At 31.9% G+C, this 22,513-nt stretch overlaps 1 protein-coding gene across 2 annotated transcripts in view; it reads right to left on the reverse strand.

Moving 5' to 3' along the window:
- Positions 1 to 17,704, reverse strand: part of LOC134228452 (uncharacterized) — a 94,063-nt gene extending 76,359 nt beyond the window's left edge. Inside the window, exons 1-4 of one of the 2 annotated variants that reach the window (XM_062710110.1) lie at positions 17,643 to 17,704; positions 16,993 to 17,277; positions 15,250 to 15,627; positions 14,031 to 14,402 (exon numbers count right to left, since the gene is read on the reverse strand). In XM_062710110.1, coding sequence (XP_062566094.1) covers positions 14,031 to 14,402; positions 15,250 to 15,627; positions 16,993 to 17,224 — 982 coding nt within the window. In that variant the 5' untranslated portion in view covers positions 17,225 to 17,277; positions 17,643 to 17,704. Of the gene's footprint in view, positions 1 to 10,877; positions 12,763 to 14,030; positions 14,403 to 15,249; positions 15,628 to 16,992; positions 17,321 to 17,642 lie in introns of those variants that run through there. The other variant, XM_062710111.1, reaches the window with a different exon arrangement.
- Positions 17,705 to 22,513: the final 4,809 nt, after the last annotated feature.

Consider the following 22,513-nt stretch of genomic DNA (forward strand, 5'->3'; position numbering starts at 1 on the left):
TCATTTTTTTTAAAACAAAGAAATCGTTACAAAAAAGAAAATATCATTGGATATGAGACTTTTCGGATGAGGGAAGAGATATGGACCTCTAATTAATACAGCACACATGCATCTTATCATTGCACGTCGGCTTTCTAAACGACATATTGATTCTTTTTCTTATTATAACTTTTTAAAAACACTTATTTTTTAGAAAATGTATGTATAATAATTTTAAAAAGGTTAGTTTTTATAAAGACGTTTCTTTCGTTTACAAGAACCCTATAATTGAAAGCAGATTTGTAAATATGCATAGTTGAGCTTGATAAAATCATCAAATGAATTACTGCTTAACATCTATATCTTTCTATAACATTTGATAAATTCTAAAAGCCATAAATATCGTCCATTTATTCATGCACGTTTGTATACAGAAACAACCTGTCCCACCTCCACGCTGAAAATGATACTTTTTGCGCCTCTATCACAGGAGAGTTACAATCTTGAAACTCGCGTATTGGTCAAATTTCCTATATTCACACAAGTTTTATAAATGTATTATGCATATTTTGTCATTTGTACAAGTTTGTACAAAGTTAGGATCATGGTAAACAAAAGCTTTGAAATGAATGACCGTTTTCTATAATTTACTATAGAAAATAACAAATGTCGGCCCACCCCTGCCACATTCTATGGTTTTGTTCTTTGTATATTCGTAAATTTCAGCGGTAGAATTTGTTGAATCGTACGGTTTAGTTATCAATAAATGATTTGGGATGAAAATTTTTGCTTTATTTGATTGTTTATTTTTTCACATTTTACCGGGGCCCATAAGTGCACTCTTTTACACGTGAATTCTTTTATTCTGTTTTTATTACCGAAAAGCACTACCTGAAAAATGTTGGATAGCATTTCTTGAAAAATGTTCGAGATGAAAACTTAAAATTGTTGGAAGTGAAACCTAAAAATGTCGCAAATGAAAAGTTGAAAATTTAAAACATTCCGGATATGCAATGCCATGTCACAATTCATCTTCATTACCCTTTAATTAATCTTATTTTATATGCATGTGAGTTTTTTTCTTTATCTTTTTAAAAATATTTTAAAAATGAAAATCATTATCATAAAATGTAATCATTCACTGAGTGATTTTCGAATCTGAATTTTAGTATGATCATGTATTCAAAGGTGGAGGCATGGGGGGGGGGGGGGGGGGGGGTCCTATACTTTGCACACATGTTATGCCTCTCATTTATGCTATTGTATCATAATTATATTTATTATATTAATTATTTCCCTTACAATTTTGACGACTAATCTATATAATGCACCTCATGAACCACTGGTCTGATGTTGGTGTGACAGTGAGTGAAATAAATGAACTTGAACTTGACTACGGGCACCTGTGCTTCTTCAGCGAGATATGCCTTAGATGTGCCCTAGCAAAACAACTCAAATAACCGTTTATTGTTGTTTTATTTAATTAAAGAAGAAAAAATATTTATATCGTAAATGCACAAATTATAATATAAACCATTAATCGGAATGTTATATAGCCAACTGTACATAATGAGAATTTCGGCAATGTAAAATAAAATTTTCAGAATAAAAAAATGCTGCGCTTTGATCAAGAATACAATTTTTTGTATATGAAATGAAATAAACATTAAGGGATGGTATTTTATGTCTTGTTTTTTTACGGAGTTTAATCGGGTTAATTGAAAATAAATACGTATGGATTGAGTATGGTACTCATAATCACAGCCAAGCCCCATATCCCATTTTTCTTTTATGATTGATATACATCGGGATCGTTTTACTCGTCATTTGAACGCTTTATTTTTGACGTTAAATTTGACGTCACGTCAAACGTTCAATTGAAATCGCAAGAGTTATCTCCCCCAGTGTGTTGTACGTCTTTAAAAAAACACTCTTTGATACTCTACTCCTTAAACACCTACATGTAATTGTTCATACCTATTTCCGTGTGACTGTCAAAAGCCGCATATTGGTAGCTCCGTAAACACATAATTAACCTTTTTAAAATTTGTGACTTTTTGAAAGTGAACGCTTTGGAAATCACAACAGGATGCTGCAATTTTAACAGGAGAGTTAACAAAGGGCAGTAACCTCTCCAAGTAAAAGTTACAATCTTTTGAGTAGCCTACTGCAGATAGATTTTTTTTATTTATAGGTTATTTAATTAGTGCATTATTTTAAAATTAAAGAAAAAGATTTATCTTCCAAAGGATTTGAGAAAAGCTTTATGTTAAGGTTGACTTCAATATAAATAGGGATCTGAATTATATAGGGATCGATGGGCTTGTTTTACTAACATACTCTAAAGTACTCTATCGTACTAGCGTAGTCTATTTAGTAGGACCGGTGATAAGTAAAGCCGAGATCGCCCGTGGGTTTCCGACGATGTGGTACATGTAATGTCTTGTCTCTGAAAAACAATTCTTTTGTGTTTACAACAGATTTTAAGTATATAATGCGTGATCATGCCATTAATATATGTGAATTATAGGCCTAAATGAAATCATGCGCGGATCTAGAGGGGGGGGGGGGGGGGGTGAGGCCCCCCCCCCCCCCCGTCGAATTTACCAGGTAAAGAAATGTATATACTAAAACAAGAAAATAGTGACCATGGACCCCCCTGATAAACGCGAATATGTGGTGAAATGGGTATGATGAGTGAAAGATTGGAGACAATAGAAGTCACCACTACCCCCCCCCCCCCCCCCCCCTTACGAAATAGGTTTTTGAAGTTTGGGCGAGTTCCCCCCCCCCCTTTTTTTTTTTTGCTTGTCGAGAAATTTCTGGGATTGGGTTTTTATTTTTGACTGTGGTGGACCCCCCCCTGGAAAAAATTTCTGGATCCGCGCCTGGAAATCATGCAAAGGACAACAGTTATGTGTAATGTGTCCCTACTGTTTCAAACGGGAACATTGACTCAAAACAAATGTATACATGACTGTATGTTATTCTTGATATATTAAGCTCAAATAATTAAAACAATACTACATGTAACCCAGAGAAGGACTAATAGCACAGCTGTACATTGGAATGTAAAGATTTGATCTCTTTTTAGTATTTCTTATGTTACTATATGTATCGAGAATAGGTCTACATGCAAAAAGACAGAGAATTGAAGAAAAATAAACAAGCGTATAAAAAATCCAAATAGTCTTTGAAAAGGCGAAAAATTAAAACAATAATATTAAGTGTGGCATGCACCAGAATGATTCGATACCTCGAATGTAAATTATCAGCACGTATTTCAACTGTTGTTCTATTTATTTATATTCTTTTTGGTGAATTTCAACTCAAGGGCAGTGATGCCCATTAGTCCTATTCAAAGGTACATTCTATTTCCGCCATAGAAGAGTTACATACACTTCTTAGAGCCCTATCATAGGTGTCGGAAGATTTCAAAGCGAGGGTTGATTCAGGGGGGGGGGGGGTTAAACCATGCTCTTTTGTGAAAATTTGGAAAATGAACAAATCTATTTATCTTATGGTATCATCTAAATACAATACACATGCCTCTGAAATGTCGTATTTTTATTTATAATCGATAAAATTAGGGTTCTCACTCTCTTACATGTCTTTAAGTTCCTTTAAGTTTTAACTGGAGCGGCAGGTACATTTAAAATTTGAACTGAGTTTGGCATGTTTTATACCATGCTGTCCTAGTCAGTCGACCAAACGCGGCTCTATATTCTGAAAAGTTCACTAATGGAAATACAACGTAATCTCAATCTCATACTCCCCGTTGAGGCCTCATCTACAGAGAGACAAACGATCTCTGGCGGAAGTTTGATCTCAATCTATCACAAAAATATCATAATTTTATCAAGGGGCAGACCTACCCTGAAGGACTTCTAGGCCAAAATTCATAGAAAATCAACCCTTTAAGGAACAAGATAAGATGTTTCAACCAATTTTGGAGGTTTATTGTAAAGTTGTAAATACTTGATTTAACGTTACTTGTAAAATACAAACTAGTGTGGGAAAAATCTGTCATTGCGGTAAAAAAAAATTTAAGATTCGTTTCAAATGTTACTTTTTCCATGAAACTGTTTTCTCATGCTGGTCAATTCTTTTGTTTTAGTGAATATATAGAAATAAATTATATGAACATTGGCTGGCTTCTTCTGATTAACTTCTAAATCTGAAGATTTCATCGTTAAGTTATCCAGCATTGTTTTCTCAATCTGTCTTACACATTCACGATACTTTATTTTATAAACTTTATAATTTTAAAAATCCAATCTTGCAATCGTATTTAAATTCATAGTTTATAGCTACATGTACATATTCCGTCATCCTGGCATGTAGTTTCTGAACATATAACTGTGAATGTGTGTACTTTTGATGTTGTGTAATTTGTTTTCCGGACACTTTTTGTCGCACTCTAAAGATAGTCAAACATGTAAAATAGGAATTGAAATTTGAGGCTTAGCCCTCGTGCGTTTTTGTTAGTTTAGCCATTCCTTTCTTTCATTTTTCTCCCGAGGCTTATGTATTGTACCTTTCGTCTTTTATCAAATAAAATAATTGGGTAAAAAATAATACTCTCATAATATTACTGATATTTTAAGAGGAATTGAAGACTAACATTTATGTAGTTGTCGGGTTTCCTAGGACGGGGTAAGTATCTTGATACCGTACTCTGGGCAGTGTAGGTTTTGTATTTATACAATTATACCTTTATTAAAAATATAAGTATTCAAAATAAAAAAAAATCAAAATAGTCATTGTTTATTAGCAAGTTTAAGTAGATACAAGGGTTCGTTTTACCTATTCCCACTTTCTGAAAATCAGGTAGGAAAAAGTAACATTTTATGTGGGAATAGGTGGAATTTTTAAGTAAACCAAATGATTAACTTAAAAACATATAACTGCTGTATCAACAGTTGATCAATGAACAACTGAAAGGAAAAATGGATTTTTGAAATTCTAAATCAGACTTTTTACTAATATTTAAAAGTAACATTGGAAATTTTTATTGAATTACTGATAAATGATTTTTCCCGTTAATTTATTTATTATATTTTCTAAAATTCAGCTATTTTAAATAAATGCATTTTTAAAACAAATCTTCCCATTTTACGTTTACACTTAAAGATACAAAAGGGGTTTGTAACCCTTTATTTTCAAATAATTAAATTTATTATAGCATTTTTTTGTATATGTATTGCATATATTGATTAAAATAAATAATTTTTTCTCAAACTATTTATTTTCTGTCTTCAAATGTATAAATACAGGTAAATCCAAGGTGAGATGTAATTACTGTAATAAAAACAGGAATAGGTGGAATTGAGATTTTTAAAAAGTGGGAATAGGTAGGAGGCACCGATGGAAGACATCGCACTGATTGAGGGGCATGTCAAAATTACATCAAACGCAACCGAGATACCCCCTTTCAGGTAGAGACAGGATGTGTACTATACATTTAATGACACCTGTGATTCTAAAACAATGAAGCCCTTTTCAACAGACACCTGGGATTCACACCTTTTGTTTTATAGCATGGGAAAAATTTTAACTTCAATACAATGAGATTGCATTCAATTCCTGAGTTTCAGGAATTTTGAAAGGTTCTCTCTCCATGTATTTTTTAAAAAAAAAAAAAAATAGATTACTGATTCTATTCATAAACAATTAAACATGTCCGAACTGCTTATTCTATTCTTTCATTCTTGAAGCAAATAGTTACAATTTTGAACCATCATGAAAACAATATTTAAAAAAAAAAACACATCCCCCTAACTATAAAGATGCTAAAAACAAGAAATTGCGTGTATTGTATAAACCGACAGATGCATTTAATTTTATGAGAAAAATTAACTTAATTAACTAAGTTATTTATAAAATTAGAAACTGAAATATTTCGCTTCGAAAAAAAATTCAATTTTAACCAATTTGCATTTTATTTTTATATTTAAATGATAATATTATGTAGTATATGTACATTATCCCTAACAAATCAATACACATTGGTTAAAATTGAAAAAAAAAGTACTTCAAGAAATGATAATTAGTTAAAATAAACATGAAGAATGATAAATAGATAACATTGCTGGATTTGAGAACATTCTGCTTGAAAATATATCTGGAAGGACTTTATCTTATAAACAATGAGAGGATGGTAATAGAAAATTAATATAAATACATCATCAGTCTGTTTTAATTATTTTACAACATAATTATACTTACCCGATAGTCTTCATTTTTCTTATCAACCTGTCACGTGGCGCAGCAGGGGTCAAAGTAAAAACAGATACCTACCTGCGGCCAGGTGAGACCCCGCAACGCGTTCCCCATTGGATGAAGTAAACACGTGATCATTTTTAAAAGTTAGAAAGGGACATATTCTGTATTGGTTTGTTCAAGAAGGTAAAGGCCTTGGGCCAGTTTTACAAAAGAACTTTAAGACCAAAAAAAAAAAAAAATCAAAATTTTGCCAAATTTAAAAAGATTAAAATAAATTTGATTTAAAGTTTATTAAAAAGTTATATGTACACATTTATATATTTATATATATAGTTAAAAAGTCTCAGTTTTGTAAAAGAAAGGGCGTACTTTAATTTCGTGAAGGCGGACATTACGAGACGATATTTACAATCCGAAATATTGAAGGACATTTAACGGCGGACACTGTGTGATCAGTGACGAGTTTACCGAGAAAAGACGGACTTTTCTTTGCGGCGGACATAATCTGACGATTTTTTATTTCGGAAGAAAGGCGACTTTTCTTGTCGGCGGACAATATTGCGTTTTGTTTTAGAAGGTATTTTGTAGCGGGGGACATAATATTACGATTTGTTTGGAAGAAAGGCGGACATTTTGTAGCGGCGGACATAGTGTGACGATTTTTTTTGAAAAAGAGGCGGACATTTCGTGACGGCGGACATAGTGTGACGATTTTTCTGAAAAAGAGGCGGACATTTCGTGACGGCGGACATAACGTGACGATTTTTCTGAAAAAGAGGCGGACATTTCGTGACGGCGGACATAACGTGACGGCGGACAAAACGTGACTAGAAACAATAACGATGATTAATCAGACATACAGAGAAGAAAATGTAAATAAAAGTCTTCTTTATAGATGTTTACAGACATTTTTGTGGGTCATGGGTCAATGAATGATCAGCAAAGGACAGAAAGGCCGAAAAGGGGAGGTTGGGCGGAAACGATCAATGGTGTTTGCCGTTGTCCAAAAAGAGAGACGGTTAGACAGTTACAGTGATATGAAACACTTTAAGTGTCTTATGGTACTGTTAAAAATTTTGACAGAAGACTAATTTATATATAGAGTGAATATACAATGGGTGCCAATAATTCTTATAAAAAAGAGAAATATATGTAAATGTTTTCATGAATCTCTATTTTTTTTAAATGAAACGAAGGGGTAGAGTTGAAGTGTTCGACGTCGTGTATCCATCATTTGACGTTATTTAGGTGCAGCGACTACCATAAGTGCAATTTGTACATAATTCGATATTTTGAACAGCATACATCACTTTGATTTGAATTTTTTCATGCCTGATTTGTAATAGATATAGCTTTGATTATGTATTATTTCTTTAATTTAAGTCACCTAGTAGCAATTTTATCGAGGTTGTGACATTACTTTTGGATGAACACTCGTACATACATTATCTCGCTAATTGCTGAATAATCGCATTAAGTTGAAATTTAACATTGGTATAGATAGCCTATATAAAATATGAAAATACTATTCTGTTAAATAAAAGATGCATTTTTTATACTGTAAAAATTTACTTGATCTGACTTTTACAGCACATAAAAAACGCCATGTTTACCACAATGACTCATGTCGAGAAGATGTTTATATCCTAATACAGTTTAAAATTGCAAACAATTTAATTTTCAGGTATCATAATCAATTTTGTGTGATATCAAAGTAAAAATTTGGCCCCCTTTTTTGAACCTTTATAATGCTGCAAATTTTTAAACGTTGTTTGCGTTATATTTGACTAAACAATATAATTTGCAGTATTCACTGTCAATTTGGACGTCTGGAATTCTCGAAAAGAAGCCTGGCTTATATTTGAAAACAGCAAAAGTATTTTTTTAAAAAAAAGATCTCATATCTGACTTAATATTCGTTAGTGTAATTTTAAATGTAAAAGTTCAATGAAGCTATTTTTTTGCGCAATCCTATAACAATTTATAGTTACATATCAGTATGAAACGAACACCAACACCCGATTTCATGGATGATTAATTATACATGTATAAAGGACGACAGTATATTAAAATATAATTCAGATAAAGGGGATATCACTCTTACACAATATATCAATGAAAGGGTTATGTGTAAATACAAATCATTAGTTGAGCTTCCAAATGTATCAAATTACATTCAAAATATCCAAATTAATTATCAAGGATCCAAAAATATCAATGATCAAAAAAGGTGGCAGTCATAAGCTGCAAATGGCAGACAAAAAACTGACTGATCATCAAGAGGCCCAAAGGCCACATCGCTAGTCTGAAAACCCTTGGCTTTACTTGATTTTCCTCTTTTACCTCATACGTGTTTGTGATACAGCCCGTTGGATAAACTAATGCTTTGTCAACGGGTAGATGCTTTATCAATAGCACTTCCGGTTTTGACACGATCCATAGCTTCAAATTTTTATTTGAAACTTTTATTTGTGATCCCTATTATTGCCGTTCTAAAATAAATGATAAAGAGGGATAATATCTTTAAAAGCCAGAAGAAGACGTATATGTCAAAGAAGTGTCTTAATTATTTTATCAAGGAAACTTTGTTGGCTTCTTGAAGATAGATCTATAACGTTATGTTACACCCCCCCCCCCTCCTTTTTAAATCGTTTTCGGAGAAAGCAAAGCCTAACAGTTAAGTTGTTGTGTTATAAGATTCCTTTAACATCTTCAATAAGGCTGTTATATATTGTGCTACGTATGCCTACCTAGTAATGTAGGTGTAACTTACCATGGATCAACAATTAATCTACAAGTAGGCCCCTAGCCTTGCCTATCACGTTTTGTACTGTCATCGTCCAAAGAGTTTATTTTCATGATCCAATGGTCCTTACAACTTTCAGTCACAAGTCCGTTTGATGTAAAGCTCCAGCAATTGTCACATAATGTTTTCAAAGATACAGAAAGCAAAAATTCTAAATTTTGAACACGATCTACTTTCTTTAGAGGTATGTCATAACACCAACGGTGCTACGTCATCAAGTTATACGTCATCAATTTGAATTAGCAATCATTCATGTAGTTTGGCAGGAGAAGTGTCAAAGTTTTGTTAAAACGAAAGTCGTATGAGATAAATAGAACATCTATAACTGTGTGATTTGATATTGGCTTTATCCAACTCGTTGAAATGGTGTATATTCGCTCGGCAAGCCTCGCAAATATATACACTATTTCAACTCGTTGGATAAAGCCAATATTAAATCACACACAATATAGATATCCTCTATATATTACATGTATCTATTGTAACCCTATTGAGGCTCGCCCTACCCCGGGGGTCATGATTTGAACAATTTAGTACTTCCACATAAATTTTAGCTGCAGATCTGTAGCGTTATGGTTTTATATATTTGTCTTTGACCATAACGCTACAGATCCTATAATGCAAAAAAGGTGCAATTTACGGAGCAATATTTTTTGCGCGCTTTTGGGAGAATTTCTCCACTTTCAAGCATTGGTCAATCAACTATCTTTCACTCCCTAATGCTAGATCCATTCTGTAGCCAATATGTATATTTTATCCACCTTTCAACTATTTGTAGCTGTCTCTACAGGAAATAGAGTCGCTAGAAGTGAATTTTCAGCAATCTAACACATAATTTTGATGAAGCGATTTTATCACTTGTAGAGACGGGTATAAAGGGTTGGGAGGTGTATAAAATATACATATTGGCTACAGAAGGTGTCTAGAACTACGGAGTGAAAGGTAATTGATTGACCAATGCTTGAAAGTGGAGAATTCTCCCCAAAAGCGCGCAAAAAATATTGCGCCGTAAATTGCACCTTTTTTGCATTACAGGATCTGTAGCGTTATGGTCAAAGACAAATATATAAAACCATAACGCTACAGATCTGCAGCTACATAAATTTCATCTTTTCTAGCTCAATTGTTCCTGAGAAAAATTTTAAGTGATCCCAACCTATTTTTGTCTTTTATGAGTATTTTTAATTGGAAGAGGACTTGACCCTTCATTTCAACGATTTAAAATTTACTTATGGATGCTTTGTACCAAGTTTGGTTAAAATTGGCCCAGTGGTTCTTGAGAAAAAAGTTGAAAGCGAAAAAAAATTACAGACGGACGGACGGCGGACAATGGGTGATCAGATCTTTTAGCTCAGGTGAGCTTAAACAATATTACAATTGAAATATAATATATGACAGATGTGGAATCATGACCGGGGTGGTAGATGGTCAACACTTTAAAAACCCTTTAACTGCGATCGAATTTAAACAAAAAGTGACTTAGAATCTACAATCTATTAATCTATTAATCTTATAATGACTTAAAACCAAACACGAATAAATCCGGATTAACATGCTTTAGATACATGTACAAACTCAAATATCATTATATACAAACAGTACATAAATGCTATTATTTACAAAAATGTCATGTCTGACTTAACGTTCTACAGAGTAATTTTACAAGTTCAATGAAGCTATTTTTTTGTGCATACAAATAACAATATAAAGGTTATATAACATCCATGAAAATTAAAAAAAAAAAAACATGGTTTGAAGGATGAATTTGGGATATATTATACATGTATAAATGACCTCAGAGAACTAAAGGATAAATCAGATAAAGCAGAGATCAATACTCTACAATACATCACTGTAAAATTTATATGTAAATACAAAACATTAGTTGATCTTCCCAATATCTCAAATTACATTTAGAATATACAAATTAATAATAAAGTATCCCCAAAAATAACATAACAATGAGCAAGAAAGGTGGCATGCAGAAACTGCCAAGGTACAAGCACGCAATGTTTGCCCCCTGACTTTATTGGTAGACAAAGTTGTCATTTACCCAATATTGCCACTCTTTTTTTCAGTGCATATGTTTGCAGACAATTCAACCTAAATAGACATCAATTATAAGCTTAAATCCTCCTGAAGAACCTAAACTTTTTTGTGTCAACTGGGATTTCATGTCTTGTAAAAAGTCAAAATTTAGTAGTTTACATTATTGATAATTCCTTGCATTTATCAGCATGTGGTGCAATGAGGAAATCTGCCCCTGTTTATATACATCTCGAGCATCACTCGTATTGCAGCAACATCCATTATTATTTAACTGTTGTAACCAAAAGACGACTAAAGGATGATTAGGTATGTTTTGTGAAGAATTTAATGTGAAGAATTGAATGATGTTGATGTGTCGACAGCATGACTGCGATCAATCCAAACAAATAAAATGTTGTACATGATACGCCTTTGTTGATTGTCGACTGAAAACAAGTTATATGTTTGTGTTTACACTGTTTCTAACCACTATGGCCAATACATACCATACAATAAACACTGTTTAATTCTAAATGTTGTGTAAGTCCAGGTCCTGAGATAATTAAACAGACAATTGTTAATCACCTGTAAAATATTTATTAATCATTGAATGAATCTCTAATTTGGCAGATATCAACACTTTTGTAGAGAAGTAATAAAAAAAAATATTTTGATTGTTGTCTTCTTGACTTAATCAACATTCTAGTACAACAGGAATATTTTGACTTAAGCTTAAGATGTATCGTGATCCTAAGACCTGGTATTATGTGAATGAAGCAAAGGGCTTGTATTTTTTATTCAGTGAGTATTTGTGGAGGGACACGTCATTATATTTTGTGAATACATTATACTTTCTCTATCTTTAGTTTAGTATCAAATGACCTTGAAACACTCCAAATATATAAATGACTATTAGCTCACCTAATCCAATGGCTCATTAAAACTTTTTTCTGATGCTAGTTAGAACTATTTTTCTGACGGAAATCTTTTCTATGTGAGGTCATCAGCGGTGTTGCCGTCGTAAAGATTAAAGAATGGTGAGAGTATATAGTCATTTTAATATGAAAACTTTCTCAGAAATTGTACAGAGTCATAATGTGAATGTTGTGGACCATTGGCCTCTTATTTCAGTTGTTCAAATTCATTATTCATATGACTATTATTTTTCAGGACAGGGATGTCACAAGAAAAAACCAAATCAGGGAGATTCCTCTCAAATGATTGAAATAATAATATATGCATATAATTAAAGATATGGAATGACTTATATAAGCTTCATGAAATTATGTTTCCATCTTAAATCATAGAAAATCAATATCAAATAAAATCAATACCCAAAAATCAGTTTTCAAAAAGAAGTATGCCAAAAAACAGCGACTGCCCACCATCAACTGTCCCAGATTTTACTCCTATAGAGACACGATCGTTTAAAGATAACTTAAGAACAGTGACAGCACAGGTATGGTCATATTCAGTACGACGTCCGTCCGACCTCGTTTCGAAAATTTCCAGTCCGTTTACTCTCAGCGCAGTACGTACAACCTCGTTAAAACCTTCAGTATTATACAGAAACAAATAAAGCCCATCACGATCAGCAGTGAATACTCCGGTGCTTGTTGAGTACCCATGGTGATAACCACCGTGAGCTGTATCATAAACGACTGGATTACTGAACCTGTCACCACTGATATGAGCGAGAAAAGCTGGAAAATTTGATTTTGACACTGCAAAGAAAATAAAGAAAAAAATTATGAGGGTTTAAGAACAAAATATAATTGTTTACTTCATATTATTGTGTTTGAAGATTTTTAATTCATCTTTTTCCTTTAGTTATCTGAAAATACGACTTGGAAATGTTACCTACAACGTTAACAACGATGATGATAATGATAATAATAAAAGTTATTAACATTTATCTTTGTAGTATTTATTGCTTTGTGTTTATTTTTATAGAATTTAGTAATAATAACGTATAATGAAGGATGCGTATTCCCTACGAGCTGCATTTATACTTTTCAGTAGCTGTAACAGAAACCCTTAAAATAAAGTAAAAAATAGTTGCAAATAAAAAAAACTGCAATGTGATGCAAAATTCATGGATTACATAATAATAACTATTGATGCAGAGAATCTACATCTTATTAAATTATTCTTGTTAGTAGGTGTAAATTCCATAATTGTAATTGATAGAAAATATATATTCATTTTATTCAATCACCACTTTATATTAACAGGACTCCTGTGAGCATATGTGAATTCCGGATCTTCAAAAAATATTCAAATAAGCTTTGAAGTAAATATGTATATGCGAAAAAAACTGAAAGACAATGTACATTTAGCCAACTATTTTTCTTGTATGTTTAATCTGTCTTTTGAAAGTTGAAATATATTTAGGAAACTGAAGGAGAATAACAATCGGTAACTAACCGAAAAGAATTTTGAATATTCCGTAATCTAAAAGCATAATTGATCCATTTCTTTTCTTAATAATATCGACTGTTTTGACAAACCCAGCTTTTCACAAAAAGGTACAAATAAAGGCTTGCAAAAATCTTATAAATAAAAATAAACAAAATATATTTTCCTTATTGTGTCGATAAGTCCAATCTCAAATACTATGGGGGGAAATAGGAATATCAGATAAAATACAACTCGGTAATATCAAAATCTTAACCCCTATATGAAAGTATTCCAGTGTATCGGAAGGAGGAAGTAAGCAACAGATTCATATACCTCCCAAAGTTAGACAAGATTTAAAATGATGTTTCAAACGAGATAAAAGTTTTAGAAATTTTTAAAGTCCCAAAAAATTATTTGTAACTTATCACGCCGGAAAAGGAAATGACGGATCATATAATTACATTTTTTATTTTATATTTCCAGTGTCATTTTCATGAATTTGAATTCCACCTGTATTTTTTTTATATTTATTCATTTCAAAATACCTGTTTCTTATTTAGTATACAATGATGAAAGAAAATATCAAAGATACCGTTTGTATCATCCATCAGCAGCCATCCTGCAAACATGGACGTGGCATTCATCCTCTGGGCGCCGATATACACGTAGTCGCCAGAGTTCATCCAGGCAAATGTCATGTAACTACTGCTATCGTACCTACCGTTGGTCGAGTCTACCCAAACTTCTGGCTGAGAATTACCGTTACTGAATACAAACTTGCAACTGAATTCGTAACTTCCATAGATAAGTCCTGACATCATAAAAACGTACAGACCAGAACGAGGTGCCACAAACGTCCCGGTATACGTGGAGTAAGCATCATGCGTGTCTAGCGTTTCGTTGTTAAAGATAATTCGAGAACCGCTCACATCACGCGAAAGGAAAGCATAAAATGCTGTACTATCTGAAAATAACAAGAAAAAGATTAAAATGAGGCTTCGATCATTTAAAAAAAAAGACTTTTAAATTCTTAAATAATCATTTTTCAAAGAAAATAATAAAATATTTTCATTACGTAAACAAAAGTCATGGAATGAGAATGCAAGCACATTGCATTTAGCATTGTATCATGAAATCATGCTTGGATTGATATAGTAATTAAGCATGTAACATGTACTTTAAACTGAAAAGTTTAAAACAAATATTACTCTGCATATCCATCTCCATCTTCATGCTTTATCATTTTATTTTTGTTACTATATATATACACAGGAAACACCGGTATTTTATCAATTATAGATAAGAAAGTTTAATACCATCATTAATTATTAATATGATTATTAACATTTAGTATTATGAGGCTATAAATTCTATTGATAAAACTATTTGCCGGATTTAATACTATATGTAGAAGATGTATATCTTTAAATAAATATTGTTTAAACTATATTTGAATAAATTAAAAAGAATCTATTTGATAATACGAAGATATTTAATTAAAATCACTCATTGTCCAAGAGGTTTTACATTGCTCAGGACTTTGTTCACTGAGTATTATTCAGTTTGAATCAAAGACATGTCGGTCCAATGCTTTTCTAAATATTTGATCCATCAAACATTCTGACAAATAACTTGAACCTTTCAAGGACATACGCATCTTTACCATTACATTGAACAATACAATAACTGTTGTTAGATACACAAACCGCACTAATATTGCATTTCATTACTAACAATTAAATTTTAAAAGATAAAGTTGTAGGACTTTTCCACCTCAACCATTATTTTTCAAAGAGGTTAGAATAATTTACCGCTTTTATTGATCATCCAGCCAGAAAACATGGTATGCATCGCTTCAGCTCGACCGCTTTTGACTCTGACCCAGACTTTGTCCTTTCTGGTAAGGCTAAGGACAGCGAAGGAAATAGTTGTGTCGTAGTAGGATGGGGCTTCATCAGACTTCGATATTCCCATTTCTAATCCGTTTACTAAAAGAGCAGCCTCAGTCAACTGTCCGTAAGTCTCTATGCTCCAAGAAAATATATAGAAGCCTGTTGTTGGTACAGTAAAAATCCCAGAGGTAATGTCGTACCCGCTTCCAATATTTGAGATCACGTGATCGAAAATGACCACACCTGGACTGGAATTACTAGAAGCTACCACATGGAAGGCAACGTGGTCAGGCATCACTATATATTTTCAAATATATTTTAATATAAATGTAAATATAACAAAACTGAGGAGAATAGATGATTTTTTTTCTCAAATATAAACATGATTTATAAGAAAAGACATGCAAAATGCTTGCAACTAGTCAAGACCAAAATATTTAAGATACTTGTATATAAGAATTAAATATACGTAGAGTGCGACATTCAATTACTGTACAAGTTTTTATTGCTGTTTTAAACGTCAATACGTTGATTTAATCAAATGTGGAGTGTACCAATTACTGAACCTGAATGGTGAGATAAATTGAGAACTTGAAAATTTCGAGATCATCGTATTGACCGAAAAAAAAGCCGCAATATTTTTTTGATAATATATGATAAGCGTTACTTTTCAATGCCGTCCTACTACCGGGGTATATATTTGAAGACATGACCAAACAAATTCAGAAAACTAAATTCTAATAAATATTACCAGTTGTATAAATTTGGAATTTATTTTTCAAATTGTTACTTGCATTGTAGAACAAACATCTATATTCAGAAATGTTGCATCGATTTTCCAGGGGTACAGGGTAGGGGGATGAATGAAAAAGAAACGAGAACGTACATTGTGCCTAAAAATAGATATAACGTATCCTCCAGTCCCCTCCAATAAGATAATAAAATGAAGACATTCTCTTAACACCTATATATAGCGGGGTTTTTTTGGGGGGGGGGTGTTAATATCCAATATCAGGTGGGCCATCCTTTTAATAAACATTTTTATACCACAGTAAAAGTAAAATGTTACGTTCATACAGATAAAAAAGGTGGAATAAAGGCCTTACAAACTCAATCTCTATTATGATTTCTTCACTGGAGAGGAAAATAGATGTACATAGAAATATAAAGTACTCGCAAAAACCATTTCATATTTGGGAATTTCCTAATGTATTTTTAATTTAACATTGAAAATCCTTTTCTTCACGTGGATGCCGCAAGCAAGTGAACAAAACAAATCATATTTTTTTAAATATAAAGTTTGATATCAACCAATTAGGGATCTAAGAATTATTCAATTATTATTATTCGGAAAACTGATACAATAACTGCAAAGCAAACTTTTCTTTGCATTTGCAAGTGTCAGGACCTAATTTAACTATCAAACATTAATCGGTGCAAACCAATAATTTTGCTTATTATTCAATCAGAATGTTTGATAAATCGGAAAATAATTCCCCGGATCAAATTCATACTGACAAATTGCAAATAAAAAAGATGATGTGGATAATAGTTAGTTAACATTATTACCCCCACCACGTGGTAAGCAAATTTGATATTTTTATCATATATTATTTAATAAAAATGCAAAAACCCTGAAAAAAATCTGAAAAAGGTTCTTACATGTGGACATTGCTTCCTTGACTGAGTTTAATTCTTTCTTAAGCATCTCCATTTCAATAGCCTGATTGCTGACGAGCTGCTTCAAAAATGCTGTTTGATCTTTTAAAGACTTTATTTCATCTGCTTCAGAACACGTGGTCTTGTCGGAATAAAGTGTTTGGCTTTTGCAGGAATTAATGCATTGCATTGCTAATAGAATAGTCCAAATTACAATCTTTATTTCTGTTGCCATGGTGCTTCTTTCTAAAACTTCGTCACATAAAAGTAAATTTCAAACCTGCGGAACTGAGAATTCAAAGCATTAGTTTATAAACTTTAGTCTGGGATTCACATCGTTCACATTAAGATTTTATTTAAATTAGGAAAAATCAATTCAGTTTTGAAAAGACAAATAATAGATATAAGTGACCTTATATCTACACTTTTACCTTTAACCCCCACTTTCTTTATTTATCAAGAGCAGAGTAAAATATATTTTGTAACAAATATATTGAATCGCTGCTAGGTACACAAGCTATTACTAGCATGCATTTCCACTTAGGGAAGATGCTTAATAATTTAATGCCAAAAATATTTTCTTTTTAAAACAAAACGTTTGAAAAAAAAAATGAAAAATTTCATAAAAATGGCTCTTGTTAGTTTGCTCTTACCCTGGAAAAAGCTTGAAGATCACTAACTGCATTTACCAATTTAGCACGTTATATTTCATTATATTTGACTCAAGCACGTGACCACAGTTTGTAAAGAGTTTTGCCTAGGATGATGTACTTAAGTCGCACTCATTCAATGGTACACTAAAAGGAAATGAAACACATATCTCACTATAAAATGTTATTATTTATTACTGACTAAATGTGCACCATAATAATAGGTAAATGCATTTTTAAGAAACGTTTAGTTCAGCTTTTCCATTTTTCAAAACATTATATCGAATTAAACAATATTTAGTCACCTTAACTATTGAGTAAATGGAGTAGAAGTCAGAATGTTGAAATGAAAATATAATTCAAAAGTTGATATCACGCATGTCCTCACCCCATGTGTACAGCAGCTGGTACACTTTTTTGTATAAATTATGATGGGATAACTGATTCTACAAATACTATGAATTTTCACTTCAACGTTAGTGCAGAAGATTATTCGTTTCCGGCTCTCTATAAAACAAGAAACTTTAAATTGCATTTTTATCTCAACAAGTATTTTATATATTCTAACGATATGTGAAAGCAATAGAAGTGGTTTTTAGTAATTTTCTATCAAAAAGTTTGTGAGCTGAGGCTGTATAATTAGTACTATGTAGTTTGTGCTTTCATATTGTATAAGGAAAATAAAACAACAACAAAAAAATTTTAAAAATGATAATTTTAGCTTGATACGTTCCTTTTTTGCCAAATTATTACAAAAAAAGTAAATGATCACCTGGTGCCGTCGCCGTTTAGTTCCATGACGTCCACCAACGTCATTTTTTTTTCAATATCTGCTTCTTCTACCTCCTACACTTATTTTGATGATGTTCCCTGGAGTGAATAAAAATCTTAAAACCCTTCTTTTGTATGACTTGACAATGTCATGAACAGCGGCTTTCAATGCATATAATATTACAAATGGATTTATACATTGGGAAGGAACTAGGCTAGAAGGAACCTTGCTTGATTTTGCCAGCTTTTTTGCTTTTAGGAGTTAAATATTTACAACACATTTACAAATGAATGTAATTTTGAAGTGATTGACTTTTCACACCTTGACTACAAATGGACATTAACAGTGCATCCCTTTTCTCTCTAAATTTCTTTTGGCATTAGAAAACAAGTACTCTGGATGCTCTACGTAGCCAATTTAAATATTTTCTAGGTCTCTACCATTTTGGTCAGGGGTAAAACTTTATATAATGATAGAAAAGGAAACTGCTCCCCTTTTTACGTCATTTTCAAGGCCTTATATGTTTATATTGATTAACGTCATTTTTACCCTGATTGACTTTTCACACCTTGATTACAAATTGACATTAATTGGGCATCCCTTTTCTCTCCGAATTTCGTTCGGCATTTGAAAACAAGTATACATTTCCTACGTCTAAACCAGTTTTTGCAGGGCAAAACTTTTTAATATGATGGAAAAAGGAAACATCTCTCACTTTTGACGTCATTTTGAATGCCTTATTTATTTAGACATTCCATGAAAAAATTACGATTAATTTTTATAGAACATCCAAAATGAGATAAAAATTGATTACCCCTCGTAATATTAATTCAATAATAAAAAAAAAGCTGAGAAAAGAGTCAAAAAAGATTAAAAATGACTCGTATACTATCCAGTGAAATCACCTAACACACTCCTTATGCTTGAATTAATGTTTTGAATAATTTCATTATCTGCAAATGTTATATTTTACAAGTGCTATCTCCTGTAATAGCCAGAAATTAAAACACAAGCGGAACAGTGGAGGATTTTTTTTATCAAGACGACTAGAAAACGTGGGAAGAAACAGAAAAACTTACTTAAGGAAAAACTACGTTCTTTCCTTTAACTTTTTTATGAAGGACGTACAAATAAACCGTTCATATATTGTTTAAATACATTTTTGTGCTTGAATATTGTTCGTTATCTCCCTACATTTAATTTATGTTTCTGAAAATCAGATACGATAATTAGCTGATTATGATTGTGGGGGTATAAAAATTTTAATGATCCGTTTTCATCATTATAGAATTTAACCCCTTTTTAATTTGCTAATTTGTAAATTTATGTTTGTATGAAATTTGAGTGAAAAAAAACAACAAATTTTACGCAGTTTATTTCTTAACTACAGAAGGATTCTAAATTGGAATTGTAAGTTTGAAAATAACTTGTTTCAATATTGATAGTATCTGACCTTATCGGGAAGAGTAAATAAACCAAGGCAGAGCAGGTTCTATGACCATAAAATGAGTTTAAAAAGTTTAAAATTAGGTTATGAAAAATTACGAGTTATTCAACAAACAAGTTAAAATAATTAAGCGAGAGAGAGAGAGAGTAATGGAGAAGTAAAGAAATGACCTTTTAAAGCAGCACAATGCGTTATTTTTTTTTATTTAGATGTTCAATGCATTCTTATAAAGGAAACAGGAAGTTTTTTTGCTACTCGACCCCATGTGTTATTATCCTTTTTTTTTAATCTTGTTACTTGTACGAATTCAAGTAGTTCCTATTTTTTTCTCTCAGAAAGAGATTATCTCAGAGGAGAGGAAATGAACACTTTTCATCCTTAACTTTGTGAGTGTTTATGGAGAAACGAAAATAAGATAACGTTTAAATCTAATTTTTTTTCAAGTCTTTTATATGAAGATTAACAAAAAAAAAAACAAACTTTATTTTGTTTCAGCAAAGGTAATAATCAGACGAGTAAAATCATAAAATAAAAATATTATTGTTCCTTTATAAAACCTTTTATTTACTCTGACGTTTGTTGTAATATCTTTGAATTCGAAGTTAATATACGTATATGTAGATATAAGTACTGTGATGTAGATTTGAATGTCCATATGCTTAGATATGATATATATAGTGATAAAACATGTTATAAACAGAAACATTTTGTAAAGGTGAAAAGCTGATTAGTATAAACATGTTTAATCTGAATAACACAAAATATGAGCATCATTTTTAAAAAAATGCAATAAATTATTTATATCTGACATTCGAAAGACAAAATGAGTGAAAGCAAACACAGAAAACAAATAGATAGATAAAGAAATTCAACACATGATAAAAAATTCAAAAAAACTGATATCTTGACATTTTATTACTTTCTGACATTCATCGATTAACTCTTTGCAACTAACAGAATTACTATGCAACATACATTGAATCCTCGCGTCATAGAAATATTAATTTACCATTTCCCCGCAAGCACTGTATAGCGAGGTACAACTTTCTCTAAAGTTTAGCGTAAATAATATTCTGAAATAATATTTCACATAGAAAATAAAAATGAGATTCAAAAAAAACTGGAATTTATCTGAAGATTATATGAACTTTTTAAAGTTGAAAATGCGTGGTTCGGGGAAACGGTAAATGCGTGATTTTGCGTTAGAAATAGGAAATGGTATATGCGTTAAAATGCGTGACTGCGGGGAAGGGTGTTAATGGAAAAACCAAGAAACACAAACGTGTAAAGGAAAGATATTGCGCTCCATTATTAGCACTTATTTTTATTTTCATATGAAGCAGAATTTATGCAAAATCTTATGCGAGAAAAGATGAAAACACTTGCTGTGGTCTTCAACTCGACATTTAGATATATAGACGACGTATTGTCAATTAACCCTCTTCCCCGCAGTCACGCATTTTAACGCATATACCATTTCCTATTTCTGACGCAAAATCACGCATTTACCGTTTCCCCGCAATCACGCATTTTCACGCACTTTAAAAAGTTTAATAAATATTCTATTTATTATATATTTATTGCCAAATTCCAACTATTTCATACTTGCTTAATCTCTTTAGATAAGAAAAAAATATTTTCTAATTAAAATATTACGTGATTATATTATTTAAGCTAAACTTTAGAAAAACTTGTACCCTGCTTGAAAGTGCTTGCGGGAAAATGGTAACGTTATATTTCTATGACGTGAGGATTCAGTTTATTTTGCATAACTATTTTGCAAGTTGTAAAGTGTTAATAATGGTAATATCCATTCCTACGTCGATTCGATATATCATGGTGAGCTTGAGATAAAAGATACCACAGAGTCCGACACTTCTGCTTCATACTTGGATATTTTACTTGAAAAAGACATTAATGGTAATCTAACAACCAAGCTATATGATAAACATGATGACTTTAATTTTTCTATATTCAACTTCCCTTACTTATGCAGCAATATACATTCTTTACCTGCATACGGAGAATATATATCTCAGTTGATTCGATAAGCAAGAGCATGCTCTACGTACGAACAATTTCTAAAACGAGGTAAATTATTGACAAGCAAGTTGATGAAACAAGAATATCAGCAGTCTCGTTGAAAGTCATCATTTCGTAAGTTCTATGGTCGATACAATGACCTTGTCAGCAATATCATTGAGTCAAATGCTGACTGACGTTTTTTCATACCAGTTGTTAGTCCATTATTTATACACTGAATTGACGACGGATTTTTTTCCCGGTATTTTCTGATCATGACAATTAGCACACGGCGGGTGTGACCTGTCGGCAGGGGATGCTCACTCCTCCATGCACCTGATCCCACCTCTGATGTTTCGGGGGGCCGCGTTTGCTCTGCTCTTATTTTGTATTGTTTTATGGACTTTCAGATTGAATACTGTTCGTTATCTCCATATCCTTCTCATAAAGAAAATTAGTTGGAAAATTAAAAAAAAAAAGTACTTATGACTTTATGTAACTATCATTTCTAATGTCCGTCCAAACACGGAAGAAACAGAAATGAAGTAAGAAAAGATTGAATAGACAAAAATATTTAAAAACGAATAAAATCTGGAAATATGAAAAATATTGACCTGATAAATTTGCACATTT

Source organism: Saccostrea cucullata, unplaced genomic scaffold (assembly GCF_032062105.1).
Source record: "Saccostrea cucullata isolate Sc308-1 unplaced genomic scaffold, CSIRO_AGI_Scuc_v1 ctg623, whole genome shotgun sequence".
NCBI classification, from domain to species: Eukaryota; Metazoa; Mollusca; class Bivalvia; order Ostreida; family Ostreidae; genus Saccostrea; species Saccostrea cuccullata.